The 16,835-nt window shown below is 38.2% G+C and overlaps 1 protein-coding gene across 5 annotated transcripts in view; it reads right to left on the reverse strand.

Moving 5' to 3' along the window:
- Positions 1-16,835, reverse strand: part of LOC127881858 (basement membrane-specific heparan sulfate proteoglycan core protein-like) — a 198,207-nt gene that overhangs the window by 86,962 nt on the left and 94,410 nt on the right. For all 5 annotated transcript variants that reach the window (XM_052430022.1, XM_052430024.1, XM_052430023.1 and 2 more), the window contains 8 exons: positions 14,296-14,412; positions 9,741-9,854; positions 9,501-9,631; positions 9,220-9,361; positions 8,162-8,308; positions 7,677-7,793; positions 7,372-7,503; positions 3,387-3,674 (listed from right to left, as the gene is read on the reverse strand). In XM_052430022.1, the coding sequence (XP_052285982.1) occupies positions 3,387-3,674; positions 7,372-7,503; positions 7,677-7,793; positions 8,162-8,308; positions 9,220-9,361; positions 9,501-9,631; positions 9,741-9,854; positions 14,296-14,412 (1,188 nt within the window). The remainder of the gene's footprint in view (positions 1-3,386; positions 3,675-7,371; positions 7,504-7,676; positions 7,794-8,161; positions 8,309-9,219; positions 9,362-9,500; positions 9,632-9,740; positions 9,855-14,295; positions 14,413-16,835) is intronic.

Here is a 16,835-nt window from a genome sequence, read left to right on the forward strand (position 1 = left end):
TCAGAGTGTGGTACTTGTTATTGAGCTCCAGGTGGCTGCTTTCCCCTATCAGGAGGAGACTGGAGGTGTCAAGTACCTGCTGGGGGATGGCAGCTGTAAAGGCAAACACAGCACCATGCAGCTTTGGTACAATATGGATTCAGCTATAGTGTCACTACTATTATGATTAAAAAGGATCAGAAATTATGATCTTATAAGATTAAATGGTTGTATTAGCTAACTTGCTCCCTAATGATTTTTTTAAGTATCTAATTATACATTTTTCAATTTAAAATTCTAACAACTCCTCCAAATGATGTTAAATGTTACATGCAGCATTGTCACCACAGTCCACAGTTGAGTAATGGGTATTTGTGTATAATAAATCACAAGTATATATACATCACAGTTTCATAAATGTCTACATTTCAATACATTTGGATGAGAATTACCACACAAATATTTCAAGCTAAAAATCTGTGTATCCAACTATATGCTATTTTTTACATTACATTTAAATTTACTTTTTGTTGATATATAGTTGGATGTTAGCTTTTTACATTGTTTAAGTTCCTGTTATAGAAATTAAGATAACTTAGCACTGAACAACAGCAATTGATGCACTAAAATCTCTAAATAGCATGTTCAAATGTAAAAAAGCATGACAAAAAAGTTGAACATTCTTTAATATTAGAATTTAGGCAACATTTTTGTGTTTAATGTGAGTTTTTATTTTCTTTTACTGTACATCAGCAGATAGATACTATTATTTAATTGTGTTTTTCTTTTATTTTGTATGAAAAATTTAAGCTACTGAGCAATAATACTTGTCATGTCTTATTTGAGAATTAATAATAACTAAGAAATAATGCGCAGTCAACTCTTAAATAAGCTTGAGAAAATCGTTTGCCCAATCCATGGATAACAATACATCCGGATACTCTGAAATTTTGAAGAGTTAAAAATGAAATCTGCAGAGGTAATTTTTTAAAGCAGCTAAATGTGTAACTTGTTTTGATTCTTAAAAATAAAATGACACCTTACTTCAAGATTGTATTGCTCTACTAAATTATTTAAATTAAGACTATTGCCAAGCAATATATGTCCCCTACCGGCTCCACCATTGTCAGAAATTCCACCATTGTCACAATTTTTTATAAATATGTGTTGTCATAGCAACCAGAATTGTTGACGTAGGAACAAAATGAAATGACGTGCATAATGTCCATATTGCCATCTATCCATGTTTCAAGTTTCATGAAAAAATATTAAGAACTTTTAAAGTTATTGCAGGATCCAGAAAACCACCATTTTCAGCAGTATTTCTAGTCTATTTGTTTCCATAGCAACCAGAATTTTTGACGTAGGAACGAAATGAAATGACGTGCATAATGTCCATATTGCCATCTATCCATGTTTCAAGTTTCATGAACAAATATTAAGAACTTAAAAAGTTATCGCATAATTCAGAAAAGTGTGACAGACAGACAGACAGACAGACAGACAGACAGACAGACAGACAGACAGACAGACTGACAGACAGACACACAGACACACAGACAGACAGACACACAGACAGACAGACAGACAGACAGACAGAGCAAAAACCATAAGTCCCCTCCAGTGGGGTAGGGGACTAATAAACAACTACATCAAATTGAAACATAATGATAATTTATATTACATCAATGCCTGTCAATAGAAGATGTTTTAATACACAGGTGAGATCTCAATAAGCACATGTAGCATAACAGGGTCATTACGATGGAACTTCTGTGAGTGATTGTGACTCTCTGGTCAAGATTTTATTGTGTCCAAATGACGCAAGGCAGAACATTTGCTGGGGTAAAAAAGGAATCAATTTAAATTTGATTGAGTTAAAACACCAGAGTCTGCTCCTTTCAAAGCACTGAAATTTATGGAAACAAATCATTGAAAATTTGACTTTTCATAATCCAACCTTATGGAAACCAGACTTAATACATACCATATTTGTTGGATTTGGTGGAATATTGATTTGAATTCACAAGTGATCATAGCAAATAATATTTTCACTGGTGGCATAGCCACGAGTGAAACAATATTTTACCTATAATCACAAGAGAATTACAATCGATATTCAACCGAATCCAAAAACTAATCTTATTATTTTATGCTTACAAATGATTGTTTTTGTATTTTTGCAATAAAATAGTTCCGATAAAACAATTTAAATTATTGATAATTTTTCCTGTTAATTTTCGCTGTTTGAGACAGAGAATTATCAGTTTTAAATCAATGATATTTCACTATAAACCACTGGAAAGCAAAAAATAAAGTAAGTTATGACTTAAGGAAGACCACTCTGTGTTATACATTCTGTAATTTTGTTACCATTGGTACACAATAGACAATTGACAAAAAAAATATTAAAAAACGTTACTCGTTTTTTGTTACCTTTTCAAAAAATGTGTTCAATAATTTTGTTAACAAGGAAATTAAAAAGTTGTGGCCTTACAGTTTGACTGCGAAAAAATAAAATCAGAAAAACTGCAGTGTTAAACATTTATCACATCAATTTTTCAAAATGATTCATCTTAGTTTTGCTTCAAAAGAGCTCTGTTTTCTTGCTCTAATAAACACAGTAAAAACCATCTTTATCCAATCCATAAACCTTTACAACACAATTCAGAAGTGAAAGGCAAATTTAAACCTTTATGAAACACTTTCCTTACGTTTCATTCTTGTTCCTATTCATATTAACATTATCAAAACTCCCAAGTTATTTCATTCATGAAGTGTTCCCATTCTTGCTTCAAGTATGTTGTGTATTCTTGGATTAATACATAGAGTACATAGTTTACATTCCTTCCATTCCACTGTAAACAAGTCCACAATTAAGTCAGTGCACATTCCTCTCCCTCATTCCTCACACAAGTCTCCTGACTTGATAGAGAGCCATTGTACATAAGACATGCATCCATTCCATTGACTTCATGCTGTTTTTTTCACTTTGTATCATGGTTCAAATATATTCCTGGTTCCGTACATGCCTGCTCCAACATATGTTTGGAGTCCTGTTCTCCTTTCATACATGGTGTGTACAAGTTGGTCTATGAGTGAATGTACTGGCATATCAAAACATGGTGTGTACAAGTTGGTCTATGAGTGAATGTACTGGCATATCAAAACAAGATTGAGCACTTACCTTCTAAAGCAGGCACCACTGTTAATACAGGTGTCTTTACATAGTGTACATACATCAAGAAATACAGTAACAAATGTCTACATGTAAAAATGACATATTTGGTAAAAAACTTCTTTTATATTATTATTTTATTTCTTAAGGTCTTTAAATTACCTTAAAACATATTCCAATAAATTACATTTATCTTTAAGTGACTGTATACAAGTGATTCAATACATACGTGTAACGATGACCAGTGCGTCTGGAATTGCAAAGATGGAGCCCCGAGTGTTGATGGCCTCACAGGTGTATGCGCCTGCATCCTCATACCTGGCATCCTTCACCGTGAGCACGCCCCGGCCCGCCTCACTGACAACAGTAACACGGTCACCTGACGGGATGTTGCCCCAGTTAAGGCGCCACACTATCAGGGGGGTCGGAACACCCACGGCCTCACATACGATGGTGAACATGCCTCCCAGCTCCACTTCGATCTCAGCCACAGGAGGCACTGTGATGATCGGGGCAGCTGAAACATACGGCGTACACACACTGCTTAGTGGAGAATAACCTGGTTCAGACACTGACCAGTAAAGAATAACCTGTTTCAGACACTGACCAGTGAAGAATAACCTGGTTCACACACTGACCTGTGAAGAATAACCAGGTTCAGACACTGACCAGTGAAGAATAACCTGGTTTAGACACTGACTTGTGAAGAATAACCTGGTTCTGACATTGACCAGTGAAGAATAGCCTGGTTCAGACACTGACCTGTGAAGAATAACCTGGTTCAGACACTGACCAGCGAAGAATAACCTGGTTCAGACACTGACCAGTGAAGATTAACCTGGTTCTGACATTGACCAGTGAAGAATAATCTGGTTCAGACACTGACCAGTGAAGAATAACCTGGTTCAGACACTGACCTGTGAAGAATAACCTGGTTCAGACACTGACCAGTGAAAAATAACCTGGTTCAGACACTGACCAGTGAAAAATAATCTGGTTCAAACATTGACCTGTAAAGAATAATCTGGTTCAGACATTGACCAGTGAAGAATAATCTGGTTCAGACACTGACCTGGGATGAATAACCTGGTTCAGACACTGACCAGTGAAGAATAATCTGGTTCAGACATTGACCAGTGAAGAATAATCTGGTTCAGGCACTGACCAGTGAAAAATAACCTGGTTTAGACACTGACCTGTGACGAATAACCTGGTTCAGACACTGACCTGTGACAAATAACCTGGTTCAGACACTGACCTGTTAATAATAACCTGGTTCAGGCACTGACCTGTTAATAATAACCTGGTTCAGACACTGACCAGTGAAGAATAGCCTGGTTCAGACACTGACCTGTGAAGAATAACCTGGTTCAGACACTGACCTGTGAATAATAACCTGGTTCAGACACTGACCTGTGACGAATGACCTGGTTCAGACACTGACCAGTGAAGAATAATCTGGTTCAGACACTGACCAGTGAAGAATAGCCTGGTTCAGACACTGACCTGTGAAGAATAACCTGGTTCAGACACTGACCTGTGAATAATAACCTGGTTCAGACACTGACCTGTGAAGAATAACCTGGTTCAGACACTGAGCACTGAAGAATAATCTGGTTCAGACACTGACCAGTGAAGAATAGCCTGTTTCAGACACTGACCTGTGAAAAAATAACCTGGTTCAGACACTGACTTGTGACGAATAATCTGGTTCAGACACTGACCAGTGAAGAATAACCTGGTTCAGACATTGACCTGTGAAGACGAACCTGGTTCAGACACTGAGCACTGAAGAATAATCTGGTTCAGACACTGACCAGTGAAGAATAACCTGGTTCAGACACTGACCTGTGAAGAATAACCTGATTCAGACACTGAGCACTAAAGAATAATCTGGTTCAGAGACTGACCAGTGAAGAATAGCCTGGTTCAGACACTTATCAGTGAAGAATAACCTGGTTCAGACACTTACCAGTGAAGAATAACCTGGTTCAGACACTGACCATTGAATAATAACCTGGTTCACACACTGACCTGTGAAGAATAACCTGGTAAAGACATTGACCTGGGAAGAATAACCTGGTTCAGACACTGACCAGGGAAGAATAATCTGGTTCAGACATTGACCTGTGATGAATAACCTGGTTCAGACACTGACCAGTGAAGAATAATCTGGTTCAGACATTGACCAGTAAAGAATAATCTGGTTCAGGCACTGACCAGTGAAGAATAACCTGGTTCAGACACTGACCTGTGACGAATAACCTGGTTCAGACACTGACCTGTGACAAATAACCTGGTTCAGACACTGACCTGTGACGAATAACCTGGTTCAGACACTGACCTGTTAATAATAACCTGGTTCAGACACTGACCAGTGAAGAATAGCCTGGTTCAGACACTGACCTGTGAAGAATAACCTGGTTCAGACACTGACTTGTGAATAATAACCTGGTTCAGACACTGACCTGTGACGAATGACCTGGTTCAGACACTGACCTGTGAAGAATAATCTGGTTCAGACACTGACCAGTGAAGAATAGCCTGGTTCAGACACTGACCTGTGAAGAATAACCTGGTTTAGACACTGACCTGTGAATAATAACCTGGTTCAGACACTGACCTGTGAATAATAACCTGGTTCAGACACTGGGCACTGAAGAATAATCTGGTTCAGACACTGACCAGTGAAGAATAGCCTGGTTCAGACACTGACCTGTGAAGAATAACCTGGTTCAGACACTGACCTGTGAATAAAAACCTGGTTCAGACACTGACCTGTGAAGAATAACCTGGTTCAGACACTGAGCACTGAAGAATAATCTGGTTCAGACACTGACCAGTGAAGAATAGCCTGATTCAGACACTGACCTGTGAAGAATAACCTGGTTCAGACACTGACTTGTGATGAATAATCTGGTTCAGACACTGACCAGTGAAGAATAACCTGGTTCAGACATTGACCTGTGAAGAATAACCTGGTTCAGACACTGAGCACTGAAGAATAATCTGGTTCAGACACTGACCAGTGAAGAATAGCCTGGTTCAGACACTGACCTGTGAAGAATAACCTGGTTCAGACACTGACCCGTGAATAATAACCTGGTTCAGACACTGAGCACTGAAGAATAATCTGGTTCAGACACTGACCAGTGACGAATAACCTGGTTCAGACACTGACCTGTGAAAAATAGCCTGGTTCAGACACTGAGCACTGAAGAATAACCTGGTTCAGACACTGACCAGTGAAGAATAACCTGGTTCAGACACTGACCATTGAATAATAACCTGGTTCACACACTGACCTGTGAAGAATAACCTGGTAAAGACATTGACCTGGGAAGAATAACCTGGTTCAGACACTGACCAGGGAAGAATAAACTGGTTCAGACACTGACCAGTGAAGAATAACCTGGTTCACACACTGACCTGTGAGGAATAACCTGGTTAAGACACTGACCTGTGAAGAATATCCTGGTTCAGACACTGACCAAAGAAGAATAACTTGGTTCAGACACTGACATTTGAATAATAACGTCCTTCAGACACTGACCTGTGAAGATTAACCTGGTTCAGACACTGACCAGTGAAGAATAACCTGGTTCAGACACTGACCTGTGAGGAATAACCTGGTTAAGACACTGACCTGTGAAGAATATCCTGGTTCAGACACTGACCAAAGAAGAATAACTTGGTTCAGACACTGACATTTAAATAATAACGTCCTTCAGACACTGACCTGTGAAGAATAATCTGGTTCAGACACTGACCTGTGAAGAATAACCTCCCAGATAGATCCTTATGGCTCATAACATCCTGACATAGCATTAACAAACAAATTGCAGGAAACTATCTCATACTGTGGATACAGGTCTACATTATTTCACATTAATGCATTTCAGTCAGTGAACATTAATATTAATTTACTTCCATGGATCACACCATGTGGGGCAGTAAGAAGCCATGAAATAAAGTTATCATACCAAGTACAGTAAGAAGCCATGAAATAAAGTTATCATACCAAGTAATTCTTTTTCTTGCATCAAAGTAATAAGAAAAGTAAATTTAGGTACACTGTATCAAATGATGTAATCTTGTTTAATAACATGACCCTATTTAAAGCCACTGACCTATTATAGGAAAATACACGGTCAGCATATGACCTACTTTATTCTGTATGAGCTTAGATAGACAATACTCTGAGCTGTACATACTACATCCTATCTCATCAGAGCGGTCGAGGCAGTCTATCTCCTGGTCACACTGGTAGGCTAGTGGCAGACACTGGTCCCCGCTGACACACTGGAACTCGTCTGTGCCACATGGCTCATCGGGCTGCTTTGTCTCTGTAACACACAACACACATAGATAGTTGAAGTAACAAACAGCTAGTATCTCTTACATGTATCAATACAGTCATCAATGTGTGTAGGATAAATAGTAGCAGACTGGATTGTGTGTCATATCTATCATGTTTGCGTGAGAACAAGTATCTATGTAAGCTTAAAGGGAGGCCTACTGCAGTTTGCTTCATCAAATCCATCGTCACAGTCCGTCTCCCCGTCACACCTCCAGATCTTCATGACACACTGCCCTGAGGGACACTGGAACTCATTGGGCTCACACAAGTTGTTGTCTGCAAACATACAAACAACAGTAGAGACACATAGAGAAGCAACAGCAAAATATAGATTGTTCCTTCAGTTATGTATTACTATTAAAAATGTTTTTAAGAACGTAACTGTGTAGATGGGTACCTTTGTTTCCATTGTGAGCTCTATAGCTCATGTACATAATTATTTATGACACAGGTCAAAAGGTTTCTTCTATCAAGACACCAGATATTTATGACGTGCAAACTGCACATACAATATAATTTATTACATTATTTCTTTATTCACATTTCATGTGACATAAGAAGTGTTTCTGAACTAGGTTTTGAACATTCAATCACCAACTGAAGCAAATAGCAACTATTTAACTGCAGTATATGTTGTTACTTACAGCAGTCTGGTGGCTCATCCGAACCATCTGCACAGTCCCTCTCACCGTCACAGCGGTACTCCCGCCGGATACACTGACCGTTCTGACATACCGCCTCATCACGACCACACTTAGCTGTGTCTGGGTCTGGATTGGGAGGCGGACCCACTGAACACCAATCATGCAAAGTCAGATTATATACAATATAGACTGGGGTATGTTAATATTTCTTACCAAGACACTGGAATAATATATAATACTAAAATATGAACACAGATTTTTTTATGTAACAAGGGCTGTTTGTAAAACATGCATGCCCCCAATATGGGCTGTCAGTTGTAGTGGCAACCATTGTGTGAATACGTTTTTTGGCACTGAGACCTTGACCTTTGATCTAGTGACCTGAAAATCAATAGGGGTCATCTGCGAGTCATGATCAATGTACCTATGAAGTTTCATGAACCTAGGCGTAATCTTTCTTGAGTTATCATCCGGAAACCATTTTACTGTGTCAAGTCACCGAACCTTGACCTTTGACCTAGTGACCTGAAAGTCAATAGGGGTCATCTGCGAGTCATGATCAATGTACCTATGAAGTTTCATGATCCTAGGCGTAAGCGTTCTTGAGTTATCATCTGGAAACCATTTTTCTAAGTTGAGTCACCGTGACCTTGGACCTAGTGACCTGAAAATCAATAGGGGTCATCTGAGAGTCATGATGAATGTACATATGAAGTTTCATGATCCAAGGCATAAGTGTTCTTGAGTTATCATCCAGAAACCATTTTACTATTTCGGGTCACCGTGACCTTGACCTTTGACCTAGTGACCTGAAAATCAATAGGGGTCATCTGCGAGTCATGATCAATGTACCTATGAATTTTCAAGATCCTAGGCCCAAGCGTTCTTGAGTTATCATCCGGAAACCACCTGGTGGACGGACCGACCGACCGACAGACCGACATGAGCAAAGCAATATACCCCCTCTTCTTCGAAGGGGGGCATAATAATAATAATAATAAATTCAATTTTTCCTTTGAGAATAAGACGTTATTTATGAGATGAGATAATGCACATACCTGGTACAACCTCCAGCCTTGCAGTCTCAGAGTATTCCCCGGGAACCCCAACCACCCGACACACATAGTCGCCAGAGTCCATGGTCTTGGCAACAGGAATCATGAGCTTGCCGCCCTCTACTGCTGACTGCATTGGCAGACCCTGCAAACATCACAATCATGCACAATTATTCTTACCCAATGTCACTTCTATATAAAGTCAAGCAAACATGCCTACAAAGGTATATATATTTCTGAGACACACAGTTGTTATGTCTGTATGATGATACTCAGCCACATACCCCTGTACGGGACCACTCCACGCGGGCATTAGCGGGCAATCCCGTCGCCATACAGGAGATAAGAGCCTCAGCTCCAGCACGGATACGCAGCTGACGTGGACTTACAGAAATGGTGATTGGTGCACGCGTGGCTGAAATAGTAAACATCAGTAGGAATAAATAGAATGTCAATAATAAAATCAATATTGTTTAAATGACAAAACTGATGAGCATGTCAGTGTAGAGTCTGTGTACACTTACGGCATCCTCTCTCATCTGAGCCATCACTACAATCAGAGAGTCCATTACATCGACCATCGAGACTGATGCAGGCTCGGTTGGATTCACACTGGAACTCATTCTGTCGGCAGCGTGCTGTAACACATCAACATGTGAAAACATCAACATTTGAACACATCTACTCATGAACACATCAACACTTTATTACATCAACACTTGAACACATAATCATTTGAACACATCAACACTTGAACATATTATAACTTGAAAACTTCAACCATTGAACACATCAATATTTAATCATATCAATATTTAAACCCACCATTACTTAACTATTTCAAAAGACGGACATCTCAATACTTGGGCATAACTTAATCATGCCATTTTTTAAAGTGTCAATATTTGTACTTAAACATAATTATTTACATATAAAAACATCAATACATGGACACATCAACACCTGAACACACACTGACTGGCTGCCAGTCATAGTATTTACTACATGGACACATCAACACCCAAACACACACTTACTGGCTGCCAGTCATAGTATTTACTACTTGGACACATCAACACCCGAACACACACTTACTGGCTGCCAGTCATAGTATTTACTACATGGACACATCAACACCCAAACACACACTTACTGGCTGCCAGTCATAGTATTTACTACATGGACACATCAACACCCGAGCACACACTTACTGGCTGCCAGTCAAAGTATTAACTACTTGAACACCTCAACACCTGAACACACATTTACTGGCTGCCAGTCATAGTATTAACTACTTGAACACCTCAACAACTGAACACACACTTACTGGCTGCCAGTCATAGTATTAACTACTTGAACACATCAACACCTGAACATACACTGACTGGCTGCCAGTCATACCATTCACTACTTGAACACCTCAACACCTGAACACACACTTACTGGCTGCCAGTCATAGTATAAACTACTTGAACACCTGAACACCTGAACACACACTTGCTGGCTGCCAGTCATAGTATTAACTACTTGAACACATCAACACCCAAACATACGCTGACTGGCTGCCAGTCATAGCATTCACTACTTGAACACATCAACACCTGAACACACACTTACTGGCTGCCAGTTATAGTATCAACAACTTGAACACCTCAACACCTGAACACACACTTGCTGGCTGCCAGTCATAGTATTAACTACTTCAACACATCAACACCTGAACATACACTTACTGGCTGCCAGTCATAGTATTAACTATTTGAACACATCAACACATGAACATACACTGACTGGCTGCCAGTCATAGCATTCACTACTTGAACACCCCAACACCTGAACATACACTTACTGGCTGCCAGTCATAGTATTAAATACTTGAACACCTCAACACCTGAACACACACTTGCTGGCTGCCAGTCATAGTATTAACTACTTAAACACATCAACACCTGAACATACACTTACTGGCTGCCAGTCATAGCATTCACTACTTGAACACCTCAACACCTGAACACACACTTACTGCCAGTCATAGTATTAACTACTTGAACACATCAACACCTGAACATACACTTACTGGCTGCAAGTCATAGCATTCAAAACTTGAACACCTCAACACCTGAACACACACTTGCTGGCTGCCAGTTATAGCATTCACTCCTTGGACACATCAACACCTGAACATACACTGACTGGCTGCCAGTCATAGCATTCACTACTTGAACACCTCAACACCTGAACACACACTTGCTGGCTGCCAGTCATAGCATTCACTCCTTGGACACATCAACACCTGAACATACACTGACTGGCTGCCAGTCATAGCATTCACTCCTTGAACACATCAACACCTGAACATACACTTGCTGGCTGCCACAGTCATAGTATTAACAACTTGGACATGTGCACACCCGAACACACACTGACTTGCTGCCAGTCATAGCATTAACAACTAAAAAAGAAGGCTACCAGAATGCTTTATCCTTAAATTGGTATGTTCAAATAATTGAATTTCATTACCAATTGCGACAAATATTCAAATAATGAAAAATATTTGAATATTATTTTGCTATTCAAATACCTTCTACTTATTATATGTAAATAACAGTTCCACTTTGGTACAGTGTGTGTCACTATTATGTGCTAAATACAAACATTTCATGCAGCCTAGGACCCACAAGTACACACGATATGTATCAAAATCAATCACCCTATTATTGTGTTGGTGATAGATCACTTCTATAATATATTTCAAAGTTTTACAGCGGTCTCTTATCATGCATATAAAGGACATCAAAGTTGAATTGAAAAATGCCTATCACAAATTATCTTTATCTTTACTCCGTTTAGAAGCTTTAAAACTGCACCACAACATAAATATAAACCTAGGTTGGCGCTAAGGAAAAAAAGTTAGTCGCCAAATCTAGGGGGGGCCCCGTAAAATTTGTGGATCCTAGATCGTCTGTGGTGCGTTTTGGGGCTATTTCCAGAGCAAAATTAAGACTATTTTTGTCTGAAATTAGCCCATTCTTTGCTTGAAAATTTTTCTTCGCTGGTGAGCCACTTGCTGACATTTTGCAGCCGATTTTTTTTGGTAACATAGACACTGGTGACGTAGTGATAATGATACATTAACACGAAACCACTAAAACAGCCCGCCGTCTCGGTAGTGATTATACAACATTTTATGAAATCCAAACATTACTTTCTTTCTTTTGTTTTTGTTTTTGAAGAAATGCTTGAGAAATTACTTAGTAAGCATTAGACCGTCATTACATGTAAAAAACCATGAGACTACAGGTAGACGTTTCCTATTCTGCATTCACGTCTGCACTATTTTAGACGTCCTCCGATAGCGAACCTAACATTTGGTCATTTCCTGAGTTTACATTATTCTGTCCGCTTTCTTTTCTAAAGAATTGTGTTAATTTCTGTGACTTCGACTTTCCATTTTCGTTCGCAGCATCCATATTTCCCAGAATCTGCAACTCACTATCTAAATCGGTCTTTCAAGTCACATAGCGACCGTAAAGGGAAGTTACTCTTATCTACTTTTTTAGCCAATCAAAATCGTTGTTTGTTGGGAAATGCCATAACTCCGTCCATCTGATTAAATGACAATTCCGTACTGGTCGATTCGATAACGTTTAAATCGTAACATCTATAGCATAGGTAATAACACGGCACGCTTCAGTGATTCAGTTATCACGTAAATCGCCAAGTAACCCAAATGTTCGAAAAGTCTGGTCGCAATGTAAAGCGTGACCAATTAAGACATTAGCCATGTGGATTATATACCTAGGCAGTCGTCATTATCCCCATGGGGCCTTTCCGGTAAGGGTGTTATCTGTGTAATCTTAGCGATGTTTCTGGCGATTTATACGAATACCGATTTATACAGCCTGAAAACAGGCATGTAGAGTGTGCATTTGTAAAGCATAGGGTCTATTTTTTTCAATTGCCAATTTCATGAAAATCTTATTTTTAATCGCCAGCCAGGAATTGTAATCGCCAATGGCGATTTCGGCGATCGGTAACGCTAACGTAGTATAAACAGCATTTACACAATGAGGATCTTATGAGTATTAATAATATGCAATTTTAAAATTATTCCAGCCTTCTGTTTATTATCCACAATATCTCATTGTGATTCCTGATATATTTAAGAGTGTTATGTATTGCTGAGACATTAAATTGATGTAAAAAAAAAACGCCTCACACACCAAATTCAATCCATATGTACATAATTTATTATACTGTATATGATTGTATTTTGTTGCATGTATTTCTCATAATTGTATTTGTAGCATCTTTGTTAACAGTAACAAGTAAAATCTTTCAGATCTTTATTATACATACAAATTTAAAACAAGCTAATTCGTTGAATTGATATCCCCCGCCAAAATACTTCTGGACACAAATATTTCTAGACGGAGGAACAACGCTAACATCATCCTCATATCCATTTATATACTCATACCAAGTTTCAATGAAATCCGTCAAAGCACTCCCAAGATATGGCTCCAGACACACACAAAAAGCATTTTTTCAAGATACAAAGGGCCATAACTCCGTTATTAACAGATGGTGTACAATGCCATTTGGCGTGCATCATCCTCTTATCCATATATATACTCATACCAAGTGTCAATTAAATCCGCCAAAGCGCTTCCCAGATATGGTTCCGGACACAAAAAAGCATTTTATCAAGATACAAAGGGCCATAACTCCATTATTAACAGATGGTGTACAATGCCATTTAGCCTGCATCATCCTCTTATCCATATATATACTCATACCAAGTTTCAATGAAATCCGCCAAAGCACTTTCAAGATATGGCTCCGGACACAAAAGTGCCGGACGGACAGAAAGACGGACGGACGGAAGGACGGACAACACCAAAACAATATCCCTCCGCCTATGGCGGGGGATAACAAGAAGACAGATGATTCAAATACTTTAAGGACCATATGTTCTAATTCTTTTTTTGAAATATGTTGCAAGCTCATATTTTCATATATATATATATATATTTCCTCGACAACTAGTAAATCGTATAGATTTGATGTGAGACTCACAGCAGTTGAGTTCATCCCTGGTGTCGCTGCAGTCGTACACCCGGTTACAGATCTGCTCCCGAGGGATACACTTGTTGTCCACCACACACTCCATCTCCCCTGAGCGGCAACGGAGCGCTGAAATAGGGCACCCAGCATTACTTTTTGTAAACCCAGAACAACAGGAATAGGGCAGCCAGCATAACATTGGAACAATCATCTACACTAGAAAACCTACATGAGCTTCAGATGAAACAGATACATTGTATAGTGTATTAAAGAGCATAACAGATATAGTGTATTATAGAGCATAACATATATAGTGCATTTTAGAGCATAACCGATATAGTGTATTAAAGAGCATAACAGATATAGTGTATTATAGAGCATAACAGATATAGTGTAATATAGAGTATAACAGATATAGTGTATTATAGAGCATAACAGATATAGTGTATTATAGAGCATAACAGATATAGTGTATTATAGAGCATAACAGATATAGTGTTTTATAGAGCAAAACATACATGGTGTATTATAGAGCAAACAGACATAGTGTATTATAGAGCAAAGCAGATATAGTGTATTATAGAGCATAACAGATATAGTGTATTATAGAGCATAACAGATATAGTGTATTATAGAGCATAATAGATATAGTGTATTATAGAGCATAACATATATAGTGTATTATAGGGCATAACAGATATAGTGTATTATAGAGCATAACATATATAGTGTATTATAGAGCATAACAGATATAGTGTATTATAGAGCATAACAGATATAGTATATTATAGTGCATAACAAATATAGTGTAAATTAGAGTATAACAGATATTGTTTATTATTGAGCATAACAAATAAAGTTTATTATAGAGCATAACAGATATAGTGTATTATATATCATAACATATATAGTGTATTATAGAGCATTACAGGGATAAACTATGTTTATAGAAAAAGCAATATTTGCTTCATCATTCACTTGTCATATTGCCTTCACCAGCAACCTCATGTTGTTTCACCTTGCAACCTATTCACATATACAGAAATACATGTTGAAACAAGAGATGTGTTCGTTAGAAACACAATGCCCCCTACTGCGCCGCTTTGAAATAAAATTTCTATTTATCATTTGGCAGGTATAGAAATCATCTCCCTTTAAAGCTTATTACTTCCCTTGGATTTTGTCCAATCCAACCAGGGGGGTCTGTAGACAGTCAAAATGACCAAGTCACTGAAGTCAGACATCACTGACAACCAAGGCCTGTGGATTATCAAAGAGATCATAGCCAGAGTTCATCATGTACCTATAGACATAAGTCCAGAGGTATGTAATGAAGCCTACCATTCACAAATTAGTACAGTAAAGAAATGATAATTATATCATTTAAACAAAAACTTTGACAAATCATTCATTTGAGTTATAAATAATGAAAATAAAAATCTGTACAGTAACTGTGAAAAGAAGTTAAATTCTTGGTAAGGAAATATATAATATGAGATTTATAATTATATAAATTACTTCCCTTGAAAATAATTGTCTCCAACAAATCTCTATTTTTAGGAACAAATAATTAAAAGCCACTCTCTATTTTTAGAAGCAAATAATTAAAAGCCACTACCGTGACTGTAGATTCACCACTCAATGTGCAGCTCCATGAGATACACATGCATGCCAAATATAAAGTTGCTATGTTCAATATTTAACATATTTAATTATCTCCCTTTAAAGCTTATTACTTCCCTTTGATTTGTATTTTTGACCTTAGACCTTGAAGGATGACCTTGACCTTGACCTTTTACCACGATTTGGCAGGTCAGATATTTATGTCCAATTAAAGCTTATTACTTCCCTTGGATTCGTTTTTTTCGATCCCTAGACCTGGAAGGATGATATTCACCTTGAAATTTTACCACTCAAAATGTGCAGCTCCATGAGATACACATGCATGCCAAATATCAAGCTGCTATCTTCAATATTTAAAAAGTTATGGCCAATGTTAAAGTTTTTTTTCGGAAGGACGACAGACTGACATACTGACAGACAGTTCAACTGCTATATGCCACCCTACCGGGGGCATAAAACAAAACAAAAAAGAATGGACTAATTGCCATATTGTTATACTGCTTTTTAGTAAAAAGACTATGATATTAATAACAAGAAATGTGTTTGTCAGAAACACAATGCCCCCTATTGCGCCGCTTTGAATTAAAAATAAAATAAAAATTGACCTTTGACCTTGAAGGATGACCTTGACCTTGAACTTCCACCACTCAAAATGTGCAGCTTCATGAGAACACCGCTTTGAATTTTTAAAATATTTTTTTGACCTTTGACCTTGAAGGATGACCTTGAACTTGAAGGATGACCTTGACCTTGAACTTCCACCACTCAAAATGTGCAGCTTCATGATAACGCCGCTTTGAAATTTTTATTTTTTTTTGACCTTGAAGGATGACCTTGACCTTGAAGGATGACCTTGACCTTGAACTTCCACCACTCAAAATGTGCAGCTTCATGAGAACGCCGCTTTGAATGTTTAAAATATTTTTTTG

Source organism: Dreissena polymorpha, chromosome 5, assembly GCF_020536995.1.
Source record: "Dreissena polymorpha isolate Duluth1 chromosome 5, UMN_Dpol_1.0, whole genome shotgun sequence".
NCBI classification, from domain to species: Eukaryota; Metazoa; Mollusca; class Bivalvia; order Myida; family Dreissenidae; genus Dreissena; species Dreissena polymorpha.